The sequence below is a fragment of the Coturnix japonica genome, unplaced genomic scaffold (assembly GCF_054131305.1).
Source record: "Coturnix japonica strain WE unplaced genomic scaffold, WE-NBRP24 Scf094, whole genome shotgun sequence".
Classification (NCBI taxonomy): Eukaryota; Metazoa; Chordata; class Aves; order Galliformes; family Phasianidae; genus Coturnix; species Coturnix japonica.
In genome coordinates, this window is record NW_028188997.1 from 79,349 (window position 1) to 101,244 (window position 21,896).

General features: G+C 54.4%; 1 protein-coding gene across 1 annotated transcript in view; it reads left to right on the forward strand.

Moving 5' to 3' along the window:
- The window catches only part of LOC107307900 (myosin-binding protein C, fast-type), a 162,738-nt gene that overhangs the window by 70,947 nt on the left and 69,895 nt on the right, over positions 1–21,896 (forward strand). The window contains exons 17-20 of the mRNA XM_085534668.1: positions 195–334; positions 7,384–7,543; positions 11,557–11,661; positions 15,526–15,714. Of these exons, the coding sequence (XP_085390794.1) occupies positions 195–334; positions 7,384–7,543; positions 11,557–11,661; positions 15,526–15,714 (594 nt within the window). The remainder of the gene's footprint in view (positions 1–194; positions 335–7,383; positions 7,544–11,556; positions 11,662–15,525; positions 15,715–21,896) is intronic.

Here is a 21,896-nt window from a genome sequence, read left to right on the forward strand (position 1 = left end):
AGAGGTCCCAATGGGGGGGTCCCATTATAGGGGTCCCAATGGGGGGGTCCCATTATAGGGGTCCCATTATAGGGGTCCCATTATAGGGGTCCCAATGGGGGGGTCCCATTATAGGGGTTCCAATGGGGGTCCCAATGGGGGGGTCCCATTATAGGGGTCCCAATGGGGTTCTAATGGTGGTCTCCCCCCCCCAGAGCCCCCCAAGATCCACCTGGACTGCTCAGGCCAGTCCTCAGAGAACACCATCGTGGTGGTGGCCGGGAACAAAGTGCGGCTGGACGTCCCCATCAGCGGGGAGCCCGCCCCCACCGTCACATGGAAGAGGGGGGACCAGGTGGGGGCACCCCATTAACCCCCATTAACACCCCATTAACACCCCATTAATCCCCATTAACACACCATTAATCCCCTATTACCCCCCCATTAACACCCCATTGAATGCCATTGAGCCCATTGACCCCATTAACCCCCCATTAACACCCCATTAATCCCCATTAACACCCCATTGACCCTATTAAATGCCATTGACCCCATTAATCCCCCATTAACCCCATTGAATGCCATTGACCCCATTAATCCCCCATTAACCCCCCATTAACACCCCATTAACCCCCCATTAACACCCCATTGACCCCATTAACCCTATTAACCCCATTGAATGCCATTGAGCCCATTAATCCCCCATTAACACCCCATTAACCCCATTGAATGCCATTGAGCCCATTAATCCCCCATTAACACTCCATTAACCCCATTGAATGCCATTGAGCCCATTGACCCCATTAACCCCTCATTAACACCCCATTAATCCCCATTAACACCCAATTAACACCCCATTAACACCCCATTGACCCCATTAACCCCATTAACACCCTATTAACACCCCATTAACACCCCATTAATACCCCATTAATCCCCTATTACCCCCCCATTAACACCCCATTGAATGCCATTGAGCCCATTGACCCCATTAACACCCCATTGACCCTATTAAATGCCATTGACCCCATTGACCCCATAGACCCCATTGACCCCATAGACCCCATTACCCCCCATTAACCACATTGACCCCATTGACTGCCATTGACCTCATTAACACCCCATTGACCCTATTAAATGCCATTGACCCCACTGACCCCGTTGACCCTATTAAATGCCATTGACCCCATTGACCACACTGACCCCATTGACTGCCATTGACCCCATAGACCCCATTGACTGCCATTGACCCCATTGATCCTATTGACCCCATTGATCCCATTGACTGCAATTGACCATTATTGACCCCATTAACCCCCCATTAACACCCCATTGACCCTATTAAATGCCATTGACCCCATTGACCCCATTAACCCCCCATTAACACCCCACTGACCCCATTGAATGCCATTGAATGCCATTGAGCCCATTAAACCCCCAATAACACCCCATTAATCCCCATTAACACCCCATTAACACCCCATTAACCCCATTGAATGCCATTGAGCCCATTGACCCCATTAACCCCCATTAACACCCCATTGACCCTATTAACATCCTATTAACACCCCATTAACACCCCATTGACCCTATTAACCCCATTGAATGCCATTGACCCCATTGACCCCATTAATCTCCCATTAACACCCCATTAACACCCCATTAACACCCCATTAACACCCCATTAACCCCATTGAATGCCATTGACCCCATTAACCCCCATTAACACCCCATTAACCCCATTGAATGCCATTGACCCCATTAACCCCCATTAACACCCCATTAATCCCCTATTACCCCCCCCATTAACACCCCATTGAATGCCATTGAGCCCATTGACCCCATTAACCCCCCATTAACACCCCATTAATCCCCATTAACACCCCATTGACCCCATTGACCCCCCATTAACACCCCATTAACACCCCATTGACTCCATTGACCCTATTAACACCCCATTGACCCCCCATTGATCCCCCATTAACCCCCCATTAACACCACATTGACCCTATTAACATCCTATTAACACCCCATTAACACCCCATTAACACCCCATTAACACCCCATTAACACCCCATTAACCCCATTGAATGCCATTGACCCCATTAACCCCCATTAATACCCCATTAACACCCCATTGACCCCCCATTAACATCCCATTAACACCCCATTGAATGCCATTGAGCCCATTAATCCCCATTAACACCCCATTAACACCCCATTAATCCCCCATTAACACCCCATTGACCCTATTAACATCCTATTAACACCCCATTAACACCCCATTAACCCCATTGAATGCCATTGACCCCATTAACCCCCATTAACCCCCCATTAACACCCCATTAATCCCCCATTAACACCCCACTGACCCCATTGAATGCCATTGAGCCCATTGACCCCATTAACCCCCCATTAACACCCCATTAACACCCTATTACCCCCCCATTGACCCTATTAAATGGCATTGAGCCCATTTACCCCCCATTAACACCCCATTAACACCCCATTGACCCTATTAAATGCCATTGACTCCATTGACCCCATTAAACCCCCAATAACACCCCATTAATCCCCATTAACACCCCATTAACATCCAATTAACACCCCATTAACCCCATTGAATGCCATTGAGCCCATAGACCCCATTAACCCCCCATTAACACCCCATTAATCCCCATTAACACCCCATTAACACCCCATTGACCCCATTGACCCTATTAAATGGCATTGACCCCATTAATCCCCATTAACCCCCATTAACACCCCATTAATCCCCATTACCACCCCATTGACCCCATTAACACCCCATTGAATGCCATTGAGCCCATTAACCCCCATTAACACCCCATTGACCCCATTGACCCTATTAACACCCCATTAATCCCCATTAACACCCCATTGACCCTATTAAATGCCATTGAGCCCATTAACCCCCCATTAACCCCCATTAACACCCCATTGACCCTATTAAATGCCATTGACTCCATTGACCCCATTAAACCCCCAATAACACCCCATTAATCCCCATTAACACCCCATTAACATCCCATTAACACCCCATTAATGCCCCCATTAACACCCCATTGAATGCCATTGAGCCCATTGACCCCATTAACCCCCCATTGACCCCATTAATCCCCATTAACACCCCATTAATCCCCCCATTAACACCCCATTGACACCCCATTAACCCCCCATTAACACCCCATTAATCCCCATTAACATCCCATTGACCCTATTAAATGCCATTGAGCCCATTGAACTCAATGAGCCCATTGACCACATTGACCCCATTGACCCCATTGACCCCATTGATCTCATTGATCCTATTGACTGCCGTTGACCCCATAGACCCCATTACCCCCCCATTAACCACACTGACCCCATTGACTGCCATTGACCCGATTAATCCCCCTTAACACCCCATTAATCCCCCATTAACACCCCATTAACCCCCCATTAACACCCCATTGACCCCATTAACCCCATTGAATGCCATTGAGCCCATTAACCCCAATTAACACCCCATTAATCCCCTATTAACCCCCCATTAACAACCCATTAACCCCCATTAACACCCCATTGACCCTATTAAATGCCATTGAGCCCATTGACCCCATTAACCCCCCATTAACACCCCATTGACCCCATTGAATGCCATTGACCCCATTGACCCCACTAACCCCCATAGCCCCCATTACCCCCATTGACCCCATAACCCCATAACCCCATTAATCCCCTATTACCCCCATTAATCCCCTATTACCCCCATAACCCCATTAATCCCCCATTAACCCCATAACCCCATTAATCCCCTATTACCCCATTAATCCCCTATTAACCCCATAACCCTATTAATCCCCTATTACCCCATTAATCCCCTATTAACCCCATAACCCTATTAATCCCCTATTACTTCCATTGACCCCATAGTCCCCAATACCCCCATATACCCCCATATACCCACATTAACCCCCATTACCGCATCACCCCTGTAGCCCCCATAGCCCCCATTGACCCCATATGCCCCCATTACCCCCATTAACCCTATTAACCCCATTAATCCCCTATTACCCCCATATATCCCCCATTATGCCCCATAGCCCCCATATCTCCCCATAGCCCCCATTAACCCCATATCCCCCCATTAGTCCCAATACCCCCATAGCCCCCATAGCCCCCATAGCCCCCATTACCCCATAGCCCCCATTAACCCCATAACCCCATCACCCCCATTACCCCCAATAACCCCATAACCCCATTTCCCCCATTGACCCCATATATCCCATAACCCCATTAATCCCCTATTACCCCCATAACCCCATTAATCCCCTATTACCCCCATTAATCCCCTATTACCCCCATTAATCCCCCATTACCCCCATTAATCCCCTATTACCCCCATAACCCCATTAATCCCCTATTACCCCCATTAATCCCCTATTACCCCCATAACCCCATTAATCCCCTATTACCCCATTAATCCCCTATTAACCCCATAACCCTATTAATCCCCTATTACTTCCATTGACCCCATAGTCCCCAATACCCCCATATACCCCCATATACCCACATTAACCCCCATTACCGCATCACCCCTGTAGCCCCCATAGCCCCCATTGACCCCATATGCCCCCATTACCCCCATTAACTCTAATAACCCCATTAATCCCCTATTACCCCCATATATCCCCCATTATGCCCCATAGCCCCCATATCTCCCCATAGCCCCCATTACCCCCAATACCCCCATAGCCCCCATTACCCCCAATACCCCCAATACCCCATATACTCCCCATAACCCCATAACCCCATTAATCCCCTATTACCCCCATAACCCCATTACCCCCATAACCCCATTAATCCCCTATTACCCCCATTAATCCCCTATTACCCCCATTAATCCCCTATTACCCCCATAGCCCCCATTACCCCCATTAATCCCCTATTACCCCCATTAATCCCCTATTACCCCCATAGCCCCCATTACCCCCATTAATCCCCTATTACCCCCATTAATCCCCTATTACCCCCCAGCTCTTTACTGAGACCGAGGGCCGTGTCCACGTTGACACCAAACCCATATACCCCCATATACCCCCATCACCCCCATATACCCCCATATACCCCCATCACCCCATAGTCCCCAATAACTCCATTACCCCATATACCCCCATATACCCCCATATGCCCCCATATCCCCCCATAGCCCCCATTACGCCCATATCCCCATTACCCCCCATAGCCCCCAATACCCCCTATACCCCCACTGACCCCATTGACCCCATATACCCCCATATACCCCCATATCTCCCCATTACCCCCAACACCCCCATTACTCCCAATACCCCCATTGCCCCTCATCACCCCTTAGCCCCCATAGCCCCCATTTACCCCATTGACCCCATTGCCCCCCATCACCCCAATACCCCCATTACCCCCATAGCCCCCATTAACCCCATATCCCCCTATATCCCCCATATACCCCCATAGCCCCCATTACCCCCATTACCCCTATTACCCCCATAGCCCCTATTACCCCCATTATCCCCATTACCCCCATAGTCCCCATTACCCCCATAGCCCCCATTAACCCCATTCCCCCTATATACCCCCATATACCCCCATAGCCCCCATTAACCCCATATCCCCCCATACCCCCCATTACCCCCATTACCCCCATTGACCCCATTACCCCCATTACCCCCATAACCCCATTGACCCCATATCCCCCCATTACCCCCATAACCCCATTAACCCCATTAATCCCCTATTACCCCCATATATCCCCCATTACCCCCATAGCCCCCATATCTTCCCATAGCCCCCATTACCCCCCATAGCCCCCATTACCCCCAATACCCCCAATACCCCCAATACCCCATATACTCCCCATAACCCCATAACCCCATTAATCCCCTATTAACCCCATAACCCCCAATACCCCCATATCTCCCCATTACCCCCATCACTCCCATCACCTCCATTACCCCCATTACCCCCAATACCCCCATTACCCCCATATCCCCCAATACTCCCTATACCCCATATACCCCCATTACCCCCATAACCCCATTAATCCCCCATTACCCCCATAACCCCCATAACCCCATTAATCCCCTATTACCCCCATTAATCCCCCATTACCCCCATTAATCCCCTATTACCCCCATTAACCCCATTACCCCCATAACCCCATTAATCCCCTATTACCCCCATTAATCCCCTATTACCCCCCAGCTCTTTACCGAGACCGAGGGCCGGGTCCACGTTGACACCAAACCCACCCTGAGCAGCCATTGATATCCATTGACCCCATAGCCCCCATTGACCCCATTACCCCCATAACCCCATTGACCCCATATCCCCCCATTACCCCCATAACCCCATTAACCCCATTAATCCCCTATTACCCCCATATATCCCCCATTACCCCCATAGCCCCCATATCTCCCCATAGCCCCCATTACCCCCAATACCCCCAATACCCCATATCCCCCCATTAACCCCATAACCCCATTACCCCCAATACCCCCAATACCCCCAATACCCCCAATACCCCCATTACCCCCAATACCCCCTATACCCCCACTGACCCCATTGACCCCATATACGCCCATTACCCCCATTACCCCCATAGCCCTCATTACCCCCAATACCCCCATTACCCCCATTACCCCCATAGCCCCTATTACCCCATTAATCCCCTATTACCCCCATTAATCCCCTATTACCCCCATTAATCCCCTATTACCCCCATTAATCCCCTATTACCCCCCAGCTGTTCACTGAGACCGAGGGCCGTGTCCACGTTGACACCAAACCTATATACCCCCATATACCCCCATTACCCCAATACCCCCATTACCCCCATAGCCCCCATTACCCCCCATTACCCCATTCCCCCCACTGACCGCAATGTCCCCATTACCCCCCATTAACCCCATAGCCCCCCATAGCCCCCATTACCCCCATAGCCCCCATACCCCCATTACCCCATATCCCCCCATAGCCCCCATTACCCCCAATTCCCCCAATACCCCCACTGACCCCATAGCCCCCATTAATCCCCTATTACTCCCAATACCCCCATTACCCCCAATACCCCCAATACCCCCAATACCCCCAATACCCCCATTACCCCCAATACCCCCATAGCCCCCATTAACCCCATATCCCCCCATTACTCCCATTACCCCCAATACCCCCAATCCCCCCATAGCCCCATTACCCCCATTACCCCCAATACCCCCATTACCCCCATAGCCCCCATTACCCCCAATACCCCCAATACCCCCAATACCCCCATTGCCCCCATTGCCCCCATTACCCCCATAGCCCCCATTACCCCCATTGCCCCTATTACCCCCATAACCCCATTAATCCCCTATATTCCCCCAGCTGTTCACTGAGACCGAGGGCCGTGTCCACGTTGACACCAAACCCACCCTGAGCAGCTTCGTGATCGAGAGCGCGGAGAGGAGCGATGAGGGGAAATATTGTATCACTGTCACTAACCCGGCGGGGGAGGATACGGCCACACTCAATGTCAGGGTTGTGGGTACGACAATGGGATTAATGGGGTTAATGGGATATATAGGGTAATGGGGGCTATGGGGGTATTGGGGGCTATGGGGTCAATGGGGGCAATGGGAGTAATGGGGATGATGGGAGTGATGGAGGTGATGGGGGCTATGGGGGTGATGGGGGCTATGGGGGTAATGGGGGTAATGGGGGTATATAGGGTAATGGGGGCCATGGGGGTAATGGGGGTAATGGGGGTATATAGGGTAATGGGGGCCATGGGGGTAATGGGGGTATTGGGGGTATATAGGGTAATGGGGGCTATGGGGTCAATGGGGGTAATGGGGCCTATGGGGGGATATAGGGGATATGGGGGCTATGGAGGTATTGGGGGCTATGGGGGCAGTGGGGGAATTGGGGGCTATGGGATTAATGGGGGGCCATGGGGGTATAGGGGGTATTGGGGTCAATGGGGTTAATGGGGGCTATGGGGGTATAGGGGGTAATGGGGTCAATGGGGCTACGGGGGGCTATGGAGTCAATGGGGGTATTGGGGGTAATGGGGGCTATGGGGGTAATAGGGGTAATGGGGTCAATGGGGGTAATGGGGTCAGTGGGAGTGATGGAGGTGATGGGGGCTATGGGGGTATTGGGGGTAATGGGGGTAATGGGGGTAATGGGGATAATGGGGGCTATGGGGGTAATGGGGGTATATAGGGTAATGGGGTGAATGGGGGTAATGGGGGTAATGGGGGCTATGAGGGTAATGGGGTCAATGGGGGTATTGGGGTCAATGGGGGTAATGGGGGCTATGGGGGTAATGGCGGTAATGGGGGCTATGGAGTCAATAGGGGTATGGGGGGCTATGGGGATGATGGGGGGCTATGGGGTCAATGGGGGTAATGGGGGTATTGGGGGTAATGGGGGTCAATGGGGACTATGGGGACATTGGGGTAATGGGGGCTATGGGGGTAATGGGGGTATTGGGGACTATGGGGGTATTGGGGATAATGGGGGCTATGGGGGGATATAGGGGTCTATGGGGGGATATAGGGGTCTATGGGGGTAATAGGGTCAGTGGGGGTAATGGGGGCTATGGGGGTAATGGGGGTATTGGGGTCAATGGGGGTAATGGGGGTAATGGGGGTAATTGGGAGATATGGGGGATATGGGAGTAATGGGGGCTATGGAGTCAATTGGGGTAATGGGGACTATGGGGGGATATAGGGGCTATGGGGTCAATGGGGGTAATGGGGGTAATGGGGGTAATAGGGGTAATGGGGGTAATGGGGTCAATGGGGGTATTGGGGTCAATGGGGGTAATGGGGGTAATGGGGGCTATGGGGTCAATGGGGGTATATAGGGTAATGGGGGCTATGGGGTCAGTAGGGATATGGGGGTCTATAGGGGGATATGGGGTCAATGGGGGTAATGGGGGCTATGGGGTCAATGGGGCTATGGGGTGGTATTGTATCACTGTCAGTAACCCGGCGGGGGAGGATACGGCCACCCTCAATGTCAGGGTTGTGGGTATGGACATTATATGGGGCTATGGGGGTATAGGGGGATATGGGGGTATAGGGGGTATTGGGAGATATGGGGGATATGGGGGTAATGGGGGCTATGGGGTCAATGGGGGTAATGGGGGTAATGGGGTCAATGGGGGTATATAGGGTAATGGGGGTAATGGGGGTAATGGAGGCTATGGGGGTAATGGGGGCTATGGAGTCAATAGGGATATGGGGGTAATGGGGGGATATGGGGGCTATGGGGGTCAATGGGGATATGGGGTCAATGGGGGTAATGGGGGCTATGGGGGTAATGGGGGTGATGGGGGTAATGGGGGTAATGGGGGTAATGGGGGTAATGGGGGCTATGGGGGTAATGGGGGTAATGGGGGCTATGGGGTCAATGGGGCTATGGGGTGGTATTGTATCACTGTCACTAACCCGGCGGGGGAGGATACGGCCACACTCAATGTCAGGGTTGTGGGTACGGATTGGTTATAGGGCTATATGGGGGTATATAGGGTATTGGGGGTAATGGGGATAATGGGGGCTATGGGGGTATATAGGGTAATGGGGGCTATGGGGTCAATGGGGGTAATGGGGGCTATGGGGGGATATAGGGGGATATGGGGTCAATGGGGGTATATAGGGTAATGGGGGCTATGAGGGTAATGGAGGCTATGGGGGTAATGGGGGTATTGGGGGTAATGGGGGCTATGGGGGTAATGGGGGTGATGGGGGTAATGGGGGTAATGGGGGTAATGGGGGTAATGGGGGCTATGGGGTCAATGGGGGCTATGGAGTCAATGGGGGTAATGGGGGCTATGGGGATATTGGGGGCTATGGGGGTAATGGGGGCTATGGAGGTAATGGGGGATATGGGGGATATATGGGGGTAATGGGGGTATTGGGGATAATGGGGGCTATGGGGGGATATAGGGCTATGGGGTCTATGGGGGTAATGGGGGTAATGGGGGCTATGGGGGTAATGGGGGTATATAGGGTAATGGGGGCTATGGGGTCAATGGGGTCTATGGGGGTAATGGGGGCTATGGGGGTAATGGGGGTATTGGGGGTAATGGGGGTAATGGGGGTAATGGGGGTAATAGGGGTAATGGGGGTAATGGGGTCAATGGGGGTAATGGGGGTAATGGGGGCTATGGGGGTGATGGGGGCTATGGGGTCAGTAGGGCTATGGGGTCAATGGGGGTATATAGGGTAATGGGGGCTATGGGGTCAATGGGGGCTATGGGGTGGTATTGTATCACCGTCAGTAACCCCGCGGGGGAGGATACGGCCACCCTCAATGTCAGGGTTGTGGGTATGACATTATATGGGGGCTATGGGGGTATTGGGGGTATTGGGGGTAATGGGGGTAATGGGGGCTATGGGGGTAATGGGGGTATTGGGGGTCAATGGGGGTAATGGGGATGATGGGAGTGATGGGGGTGATGGGGGCTATGGGGGGCTATGGGTGTATATAGGGTATAGGGGGTAATGGGGGCTATGGGGGCTATGAGGGTATAGGGGGCTATGGGGGTATTGGGGTCAATAGGGGCTATGGGGTCAGTGGAGGTAATGGGGGTAATGGGGGCTATGGGGGCTATGAGGGTATAGGGGGCTATGGGGGTATTGGGGTCAATAGGGGCTATGGGGTCAGTGGAGGTAATGGGGGTAATGGGGGCTATGGGGGCTATGAGGGTATAGGGGGCTATGGGGGTATTGGGGTCAATAGGGGCTATGGGGTCAGTGGAGGTAATGGGGGTAATGGGGGTAATGGGGGCTATGGGGGTAATGGGGGCTATGGGGTCAATGGGGGCTATGGGGGTAATGGGGGCTATAGGGGTATAGGGGGTAATGGGGGCTATGGGGTGATGGGGGCTATGGAGTCAATGGGGGTATGGGGGTAATGGGGGGATATAGGGGGCTATGGGGTCAATGGGGTATTGGGGGGCTATGGGGGGATATAGGGGGCTATGGGGTCAATGGGGGTATATAGGGTAATGGGGGTGATGGGGGCAATGGGGGCAGTGGGAGTAATGGGGGCTATGGGGGGATATAGGGGGCTATGGGGGTATTGGGGGTAATGGGGGTTGACCCCACTGGTCCCCATTGACCCTATTGATCCCATTGACCCTATTAACCCCCATTGACCCTATTGACCCCATTGACTCCCATTGACCCCCATTGACTCCAATTGACTCCTATTGACTCCTGTTGACCCTATTGATCCCATTGACCCTATTGACTCCCATTGATCCCCATTGACTCCCATTGACTCCCATTGATCCCCATTGACTCCCATTGACTCCCATTGATCCCCATTGACTCCCATTGACCCCCATTGCCCCCCATTGACTCCCATTGAATCTCATTGCCCCCCATTGACTCCCATTGACCCCCATTGACCCCCATTGACCCTATTGACCCCATTGACCCCCATTGACTCCCATTGACTCCCATTGACCCTATTGACCCCCATTGACTCCCATTGACTCCCATTGACCCCCATTGATCCTACTGACCCTATTGACCCCCCCAGACGTTCCGGACCCCCCGCAGTCGGTTCGTGTGACATCAGTGGGGGAGGACTGGGCTGTGCTCACCTGGGAGCCACCAGCATTCGATGGAGGGATGCCCGTCACAGGTGGGACATGGAGACCCCATTATTGACCCCATTGATCCTATTGGGACCCCATTGACCCCATTGGGACCCCATTGACCCCACTGACCCCACTGGGACCCCATTGATCCTATTGGGACCCCATTGATCCTATTGGGACCCCATCGAGACCCCATTGATCCTATTGGGACCCCATTGATCCCATTGGGACCCCATTGATCCTATTGGGACCCCATTGATCCCATTGGGACCCCATTGATCCTATTGGGACCCCATTGATCCCATTGGGACCCCATTGATCCTATTGGGACCCCATTGACCCCATTGATCCCATTGACCCCATTATTGAACCCATTGACCCCATTATCGACCCCATTGACCCCATTGGGACCCCATTGATCCTATTGAGACCCCATTGATCCTATTGGGACCCCACTGACCCCATTGGGACCCCATTGACCCCATTGGGACCCCATTGATCCTATTGGGACCCCATTGATCCTATTGGGACGCCTTTGATCCTATTGGGACCCCATTGATCCCATTGAACCCATTATTGACTCCATTGACCCCATTGATCCTATTGGGACCCAATTGACCCATTGAGACCCCATTGAGCCTATTGAGACCCCATTGACCCCATTGGGACCCCATTGATCCTATTGGGACCCCATTGACCCTATTGGGACCCCATTGATCCCATTGGGACCCCATTGATCCTATTGGGACCCCATTGACCCCATTGGGACCCATTGACCCCATTGACCCTATTGGGACCCCATTGCTCCTATTAGGACCCCATTGACCCCATTGGGACCCCATTGACCCCATTAATCCTATTAGGACCCCATTATTCACCCCATATCTCCCCCCATAGGTTACCTAATGGAGCCCATTGACCCCATTGAGACCCCATTGACCCCATTGATCCTATTAGGACCCCATATTAACCCCATACGTCCCCCCATAGGTTACCTAATGGAGCCCATTGACCCCACTGAGACCCCACTGACCCCATTGACCCCACTGAGACCCCACTGACCCCATTGACCCCATTGGGACCCCATTGACCCCATTGTTCCTATTGGGACCCCATTGACCCCATTGAGACCCCATTGCTCCTATTGGGACCCCATTGATCCTATTGGGACCCCATTGACCCCATTGGGACCCCATTGATCCTATTGGGGCCCCATTGACCCCATTGATCCCATTGAGACCCCATTGATCCTATTGGGACCCCATTGATCCTATTGGGACCCCATTGAGACCCCATTGATCCCATTGAGACCCCATTGATCCTATTGGGACCCCACTGACCCCATTGGGACCCCATTGACCCCATTGACCCCATTGAGACCCCATTGACCCCATTGAGACCCCACTGACCCCATTGGGACCCCATTGATCCCATTGACCCTATTGGGACCCCATTGATCCTATTGAGACCCCATTGACCCCATTGGGACCCCACTGACCCCATTGAGACCCCACTGACCCCATTGGGACCCCATTGACCCCATTGTTCCTATTGGGACCCCATTGACCCCATTGAGACCCCATTGCTCCTATTGGGACCCCATTGACCCCATTGGGACCCCATTGAGACCCCATTAATCCTATTAGGACCCCATTATTAACCCCATAGTCCCCCCATAGGTTACCTAATGGAGCCCATTGACCCCATTGAGACCCCATTGGGACCCCATTGACCCCATTGAGACCCCATTGACCCCATTAATCCTATTAGGACCCCACTGACCCCATTGGGACCCCATTGACCCCATTGCTCCTATTGGGACCCCATTGACCCCATTGGGACCCCATTGAGACCCCATTAATCCTATTAGGACCCCATATTAACCCCATAGTCCCCCCATAGGTTACCTAATGGAGCCCATTGACCCCATTGAGACCCCATTGACCCCATTGAGACCCCACTGACCCCATTAGGACCCCATTGATCCCATTGGGACCCCATTGAGCTTATTGAGACCCCATTGACCCCACTGACCCCATTGGGACCCCACTGACCCCATTGGGACCCCATTGACCCCATTGAGACCACATTGACCCCATTGACCCCATTGAGACCCCATTGACCCCATTGGGACCCCATTGATCCTATTGGGACCCCATTGATCCTATTGGGACCCCTTTGATCCTATTGGGACCCCATTGAGACCCCACTGACCCCATTGGGACCCCATTGACCCCATTAATCCTATTGGGACCCCATCGAGCCTATTGAGTCCCCATTGTGCCTATTGGGACCCCATTGACCCCATTGGGACCCCATTGACCCCATTGGGACCTCGTTGCTCCTATTGGGACCCCATTGACCCCATTGCTCCTACTGGGACCCCATTGACCCCACTGACCCCATTGGGACCCCATTGACCCCACTGACCACATTGGGACCCCACTGACCCTATTGGGACCCCCCACTGAGCCTATTGGGACCCCATTGACCCCATTGACCCTAATGAGACCCCATTGTTCCTACTGGGACCCCATCGAGCATATTGAGACCCCATTGACCCCATTGGGACCCCATTGACCCCACTGACCCCATTATTGAACCCATTGACCCCATTATTGATCCGATTAACCCCATTGACCCCATTGGGATCCCATTGACCCCACTGACCCCATTGGAACCCCATTGACCCCATTGCTCCTATTGGGACCCCATTGACCCCATTGGGACCCCATTGACCCCATTAATCCTATTAGGACCCCATTATTCACCCCATATCTCCCCCCATAGGTTACCTAATGGAGCCCATTGACCCCACTGAGACCCCATTGACCCCATTGAGACCCCATTGACCCTACTGGGACCCCATTGATCCTATTGGGACCCCATTGACCCCATTGATCCTATTAGGACCCCATTATTCACCCCATATCTCCCCCCATAGGTTACCTAATGGAGCCCATTGACCCCATTGACCCCATTGACCCCATTGAGACCCCACTGACCCCATTGGGACCCCATTGACCCCATTAATCCTATTGGGACCCCATCGAGCCTATTGAGACCCCATTGACCCTATTAAGACCCCATTGACCCCATTAAGACCCCATTGACCCCATAGCCCCCCATTATGTCCCCCCATAGGTTACCTAATGGAGCCCATTGAGCCTATTGAGACCCCATTGACCCCATTAATCCTATTGGGACCCCATTGACCCCATTGAGACCCCATTGACCCTATTAAGACCCCATTGACCCCATTAAGACCCCATTGACCCCATAGCCCCCCATTATCTCCCCCCATAGGTTACCTAATGGAGCCCATTGAGCCTATTGAGACCCCATTGACCCCATTAATCCTATTGGGACCCCATTGACCCCATTGAGACCCCATTGCTCCTATTGGGACCCCATTGATCCTATTGAGACCCCATTGACCCCATTAATCCTATTAGGACCCCATTATTCACCCCATATCTCCCCCCATAGGTTACCTAATGGAGCCCATTGACCCCATTGAGACCCCATTGACACCATTGGGACCCCATTGACCCCATTGACCCCATTGAGACCCCATTGACCCCATTGACCCCATTGAGACCCCACTGACCCCATTGAGACCCCATTGACCCCATTAATCCTATTGGGACCCCATCGAGCCTATTGAGACCCCATTGATCCTATTGGGACCCCATTGACCCCATTGGGACCCCATTGACCCCATTAATCCTATTGGGACCCCATCGAGCCTATTGAGACCCCATTGACCCTATTAAGACCCCATTGACCCCATTGGGACCCCACTGACCCCATTGGGACCCCATTGACCCCATTAATCCTATTGGGACCCCATTGACCCCATTAATCCTATTAGGACCCCATATTAACCCCATTATGTCCCCCCATAGGTTACCTAATGGAGCGCAAGAAGAAGGGTTCGATGCGTTGGATGAAGCTCAACTTCGAGCCGTACCCCGAGACCACCTACGAGTCCACCAAGATGATCGAGGGGGTCTTCTACGAGATGAGGGTCTTCGCCGTCAACGCCATCGGGGTCTCCCAGCCCAGCCACAACACGCAGCCCTTCATGCCCATCGGTGGGGACATATGGGGCTCCTATGGGGTCCTATGGGGGGATCAGGTCCTTTGGGGGGTCCTATTGTATTCCTATGGGGGATTTTGGGGTCCTATGGGGGGATTTGGGGGTCCTATGGGGGGATAGGGGCTGTAGGGGGTCCTATGGGGGTTTTGGGGGTCCTGTAGGAGGATTTGGGGTTCTTATGGGGGACTTGGGGGTCATATGTGAGTCCTATTGGGGTTTTGGGGATCCTGTAGGGTGATTTGAGGGTCTTATGGGGGTCCTATGGGGTCTTATGGGGGTCCTATAGGGGGATATGGGATATATGGGGGTCCTATGGGAGTCCTATGGGAGGATAGGAGTCATAGGAGGGTCTTATGGGGGTCCTATGGGGGTCCTATGGGGGGATAGGGGCCATAGGGGGGTCCTATGGGGGTCCTATGAGGGAATTGGGGGGACTTGATTGGGGTTTGGGGGTCCTATGGGGGTCTTATGGGGGTCCTATGAGGGTTTGGGGGTCTTATGGGGGTCCTATGGGGCTTCTATGGGGGGATAGGGGATATATGGGGGTCCTATGGGGGTCCTATGGGGGGATAGGGGTGATAGGGGGGTTCTATGGGGGTCCTATGGGGGGATTTGGGGGTTCTATGGGGGTCCTATGGGGGGTTTGGGGGTTCTATGGGGTCCTATGGGGGTCCTATGAGGGTTTGGGGGTCTTATGGGGGTCCTATGGGGGTCCTATGGGGGATTTGGGGGTCCTATGGGGGTTTGGGGGTTCTATGGGGGTCCTATGGGGGTCCTATGGGGGTTTTGGGGTTCTATGGGGGTCCTATGGGGGTCCTATGGGGGTTTGGGGGTTCTATGGGGGTCCTATGGGGGTCCTATGGGGGTTTGGGGGTTCTATGGGGGTCCTATGGGGGTCTTATGGGGGATTTGGGGGTCCTATGGGGGTCCTGTGGGGGTTCTATGGGGGTCTTATGGGGGTCCTATGGGGGACCTATGGGGGTTTGGGGGTCCTATGGGGGTCCTATGGGGGTATTTGGGGGTTCTATGGGGGTCCTATGGAGGCTTGGGGGTTCTATGGGGGTCCTATGGGGGTCCTATGGGGGTCCTATGGGGGTTCTATGGGGGTCCTATGGGGGTCCTATGGGGGTTTGGGGGTTCTATGGGGGTCCTATGGGGGTCCTATGGGGGTTTGGGGGTCCTATGGGGGTCCTATGATCGAGGGGGTCTTCTACGAGATGAGGGTCTTCGCCGTCAACGCCATCGGGGTCTCCCAGCCCAGCCACAACACGCAGCCCTTCATGCCCATCGGTGGGGATATATGGGGGTCTATGGGGGGATATGGGGGTTTGGGGGGTCCTATGGGGTTCTATGGGGGTCCTATGAGGGTTTGGGGGTTCTATGGGGTCCTATGGGGGTCCTATGGGGGGATAGGGGTCATAGGGGGATTCTATGGGGGTCCTATGGGGGTATTTGGGGCCATAGGGGGTTCCTATGGGGGGATAGGGGTCCTATGGGGGTTTTATGGGGGTCCTATGGGGGGATTTGGGGGTCTTATGGGGGTCCTATGGGGGTTTGGGTGTTCTATGGGGGTTCTATGGGGGGATAGGAGTCATAGGGGGGTTCTATGGGGGTCCTATGGGGGTCTTATGGGGTCTTATGGGGGTCCTATGGGGGGATTTGGGGGTTCTATGGGGGTCCTATGGGGGATTGGGGGGACTTGATTGGGGTTTGGGGGTCCTATGGGGGTCCTATGGGGGAATTGGGGGTCTTATGGGGCAATTTGGGGGTCCTATGGGGGGATAGGAGTCATAGGGGGGTCCTATGGGGGTCCTATGGGGGGATTTGGGGCCATAGGGGGGTCCTATGGGGGGATAGGGATCATATGGGGGTTCTATGGGGGTCTTATAAGGGGATAGGGGTCATAGGGGGGTCCTATGTGGATCCTATGGGGGTTTGGGGGTTCTATGGGGGTCCTATGGGGGTCCTATGGGGGTTTGGGGGTTCTATGGGGGTCCTATGGGGGTCCTATGATCGAGGGGGTCTTCTACGAGATGAGGGTCTTCGCCGTCAACGCCATCGGGGTCTCCCAGCCCAGCCACAACACGCAGCCCTTCATGCCCATCGGTGGGGATATAGGGGGGTCTATGGGGCTTTTGGGGGTCTTATGGGGTCCTATAGGGGTCCTATGGGGGGATTTGGGGAACTTGATTGGGGTTTGGGGGTCCTATGGGGGTCTTATGGGGGTCCTATGGGGGGATTTGGGGGTTCTATGGGGGTCTTATGGGGTTCTATGGGGGTCCTATGGGGGGATTTGGGGGTCTTATGGGGTCTTATAGAGGTCCTATGGGAGGATTTGGGGGGATAGGGGTCATAGGGGGGTTCTATGGGGGTCCTATGGGGGTTTTGGGGGTCCTATGGGGGTCCTATGGGAGGATAGGAGTCATAAGGGGTTCCTATGGGGGGATAGGGGTCCTATGGGGGTCCTATAGGGGTCCTATGGGGGTTCTATGGGGGTTCTATGGGGGTCCTATGGGGGTTTGGGGGTCCTATGGGGCTTCTATGGGGGGATAGGGGATATATGGGGGTCTATGGGGGTCCTATGGGGGGATTTGGTGGTCTTATGGGGGTCTTACAGGGTTCTGTGGGGGTCCTATGGGGGTTTTGGGGGTCCTATGGGGGTCTTATGGGGTCCTATAGGGGTCCTATGGGGGGATAGGGGTCATAGGGGGATTCTATGGGGGTCCTATGGGGGTATTTGGGGGTTTTGGGGGTCTTATGGGGTCCTATAGGGGTCCTATGGGGGGATAGGGGTCATAGGGGGATCCTATGGGGGTCCTATGGGGGTTTGGGGGTCCTATAGAGGTCCTATAGGGGTCCTATGGGGGTCCTATGGGGGTCCTATGATCGAGGGGGTCTTCTACGAGATGAGGGTCTTCGCCGTCAACGCCATCGGGGTCTCCCAGCCCAGCCACAACACGCAGCCCTTCATGCCCATCGGTGGGGACATATGGGGGTCTATGGGGGGATTTGGGATATATGGGGGTCCTATGGGGGTTTGGGGGTCCTATGGGGGTCCTATGGGGGTTTGGGGGTTCTATGGGGGTCCTATAGGGGTCCTATGAGGGTTTGGGGGTTCTATGGGGGGATAGGAGTCATAGAGGGGTCTTATGGGGGTCCTATGGGGGTCCTATGGGGGGATAGGGGCCATAGGGGGGTCCTATGGGGGTCCTATGTGGTCTTATGGGGTCTTATGGGGTCCTATAGGGGTCCTATGGGGGGATTTGGGGGTCTTATGGGAGGATAGGAGTCATAGGAGGGTCTTATGGGGGTCCTATGGGGGTCCTATGGGGGTTTGGCGGTTCTATGGGGCTCCTATGGGGGTCCTATGGGGGTCCTATGGGGGTTTGGGGGTTCTATGTGGGTCCTATGGGGGTTCTATGGGGTCCTATGGGGTCCTATAGGGGTCCTATGGGGGGATAGGAGTCATAGGGGGGTCCTATGGGGGTCCTATGGGGGGATAGGGGTCATAGGGGGCTCCTATAGGGGTCCTATGAGGGTTTGGGGATTCTATGGGGGTCCTATGGGGGGATTTGGGGGTTCTATGTGGGTCCTATGGGGGAATTGGGGGTCCTATGGGGGGATAGGGGTCTGAGGGGGGTTCTATGGGGGTTCTATGTGGGTCCTATGGGGGTTCTATGGGGTCCTATGGGGTCCTATAGGGGTCCTATGGGGGGATAGGAGTCATAGGGGGGTCCTATGGGGGTCCTATGGGGGATTTGGGGGTCTTATGGGGGGATTTGGGGGTTCTATGGGGTCTTATAGGGGTCCTATGGGGGTCCTATGGGGATTTTGGGGGTCCTATGGGGGTCTTATGGGGGTCCTATGGGGGTTTGGGGGTTCTATGGGGGTCCTATGGGGGTCCTATGGGGGTCCTATGGGGGAATAGGAACCATAGGGGGGTTCTATGGGGGTTCTATGGGGGTTTGGGGGTTCTATGGGGGTCCTATGGGGGTCTGGGGGTTCTATGGGGGTCCTATGGGGGTCCTATGGGGGTTTGGGGGTTCTATGGGGGTTCTATGGGGGTCCTATGGGGGTATTTGGGGGTTCTATGGGGGTCCTATGGGGGTCCTATGGGGGTTTGGGGGTTCTATGGGGGTCCTATGGGGGTCCTATGGGGGTTTGGGGGTTCTATGGGGGTCCTATGGGGGTTTGGGGGTTCTATGGGGGTCCTATGGGGGTCCTATGGGGGTCTGGGGGTTCTATGGGGGTCCTATGGGGGTCCTATGATCGAGGGGGTCTTCTACGAGATGAGGGTCTTCGCCGTCAACGCCATCGGGGTCTCCCAGCCCAGCCACAACACGCAGCCCTTCATGCCCATCGGTGGGGATATATGGGGCTCCTATGGGGGTCCTAATACATATGGGGGGATAGGGGTCTGAGGGGGGTTCTATGGGGGTCCTATGGGGTCCTATGGGGGTTTGGGGGTTCTATGGGGGTCCTATGGGGGGATAGGGGGTATTATGGGGTCCTATAGGGGTCCTATGGGGGTCCTATGGGGGAACTGGGGGGACTTGATTGGGGTTTGGGGGTCCTATGGGGATCTTATGGGGTCTTATGGGGTCTTATGGGGGTCCTATGGGGGGGATAGGGGATATATGGGGGTCCTATGGGGTTCCTATGGGGGTTTGGGGGTTCTATGGGGGTCCTATGGGGGTCTTATGGGGGTCTTATGGGGGGATTTGGGGGTTCTATGGGGTCTTATAGGGGTCCTATGGGGGTTCTATGGGGGGATAGGGGCCATAGGGGGGTCTTATGGGGGTCTTATGGGGTTCTGTGGGGGTCCTATGGGGGTCCTATGGGGGTATTTGGGGGTTCTATGGGGGTCCTATGGGGGTCCTATGGGGGTTTGGGGGTTCTATGGGGTCCTATGGGGGTCCTATGGGGGTATTTGGGGGTTCTATGGGGGTCCTATGGGGGTCCTATGGGGGTTTGGGGGTTCTATGGGGGTCCTATGGGGGTCCTATGGGGGTATTTGGGGGTTCTATGGGGGTCCTATGGGGGTCCTATGATCGAGGGGGTCTTCTACGAGATGAGGGTCTTCGCCGTCAACGCCATCGGGGTCTCCCAGCCCAGCCACAACACGCAGCCCTTCATGCCCATCGGTGGGGACTTATGGGGGTCTATGGGGTTCTATGGGGGGATATGGGATATATGGGGGTCCCATGGGGGGATTTGGGGGTCTTATGGGGTCCTATAGGGGTCCTATGGGGGGATAGGGGATATATGGGGGTCCTATGGGGGTCCTATGGGGGGATAGGAGTCATAGGAGGGTCTTATGGGCGTCCTATGGGGGTCCTATGGGAGGATAGGGGGCATAGGGGGGTCTTATGGGGGTCTTATGGGGTTCTGTGGGGGTCCTATGGGGGTCCTATGGGGGTTTTGGGGGTTCTATGGGGGTCCTATGGGGGGATATGGGGGACTTGATTGGGGTTTGGGGGTTCTATGGGGGTCCTATGGGGGTTTGGAGGTTCTATGGGGGTCCTATGGGGGTATTTGGGGGTCCTATGGGGTCCTATGGGGGGATAGGGGCCATAGGGGGGTTCTATGGGGGTCCTATGGGGGGATTTGGGGGTTTTGGGGGTCTTACGGGGTTCTATGGGGGTCCTATGGGGGTATTTGGGGGTCTTATGGGGTCCTATAGGGGTCCTATGAGGGTTTGGGGGTCCTATAGGGATCTTATGGGGGTCCTATGGGGCTTTTGGGGGACCTATAGGGGTCTTATGTGAGTCCTATGGAGGTTTTGGGGGTCTTATGGGGGTTCTATGGGGGATAGGAATCATAGGGGGGTTCTATGGGGGTCCTATGGGGATCTTATGGGGTCCTATAGGGGTCCTATGAGGATTTGGGGGTCTTATGGGGGTCCTATGGGTCTTCTATGGGGGGATAGGGGATATATGGGGGTCCTATGGGGGTCCTATGGGGGGATAGGGGCCATAGGGGGGTCCTATGGGGTCCTATAGGGGTCCTATGAGGGTTTGGGGGTCCTATGGGGGTCCTATGAGGGTTTGGAGGTTCTATGGGGGTCCTATAGAGGTTTTGGGGGTCCTATGGGGGTCCTATGGGGGTCCTATGGGGGTTTGGGGGTTCTATGGGGGTCCTATGGGGGTCCTATGGGGGTTTGGGGGTTCTATGGGG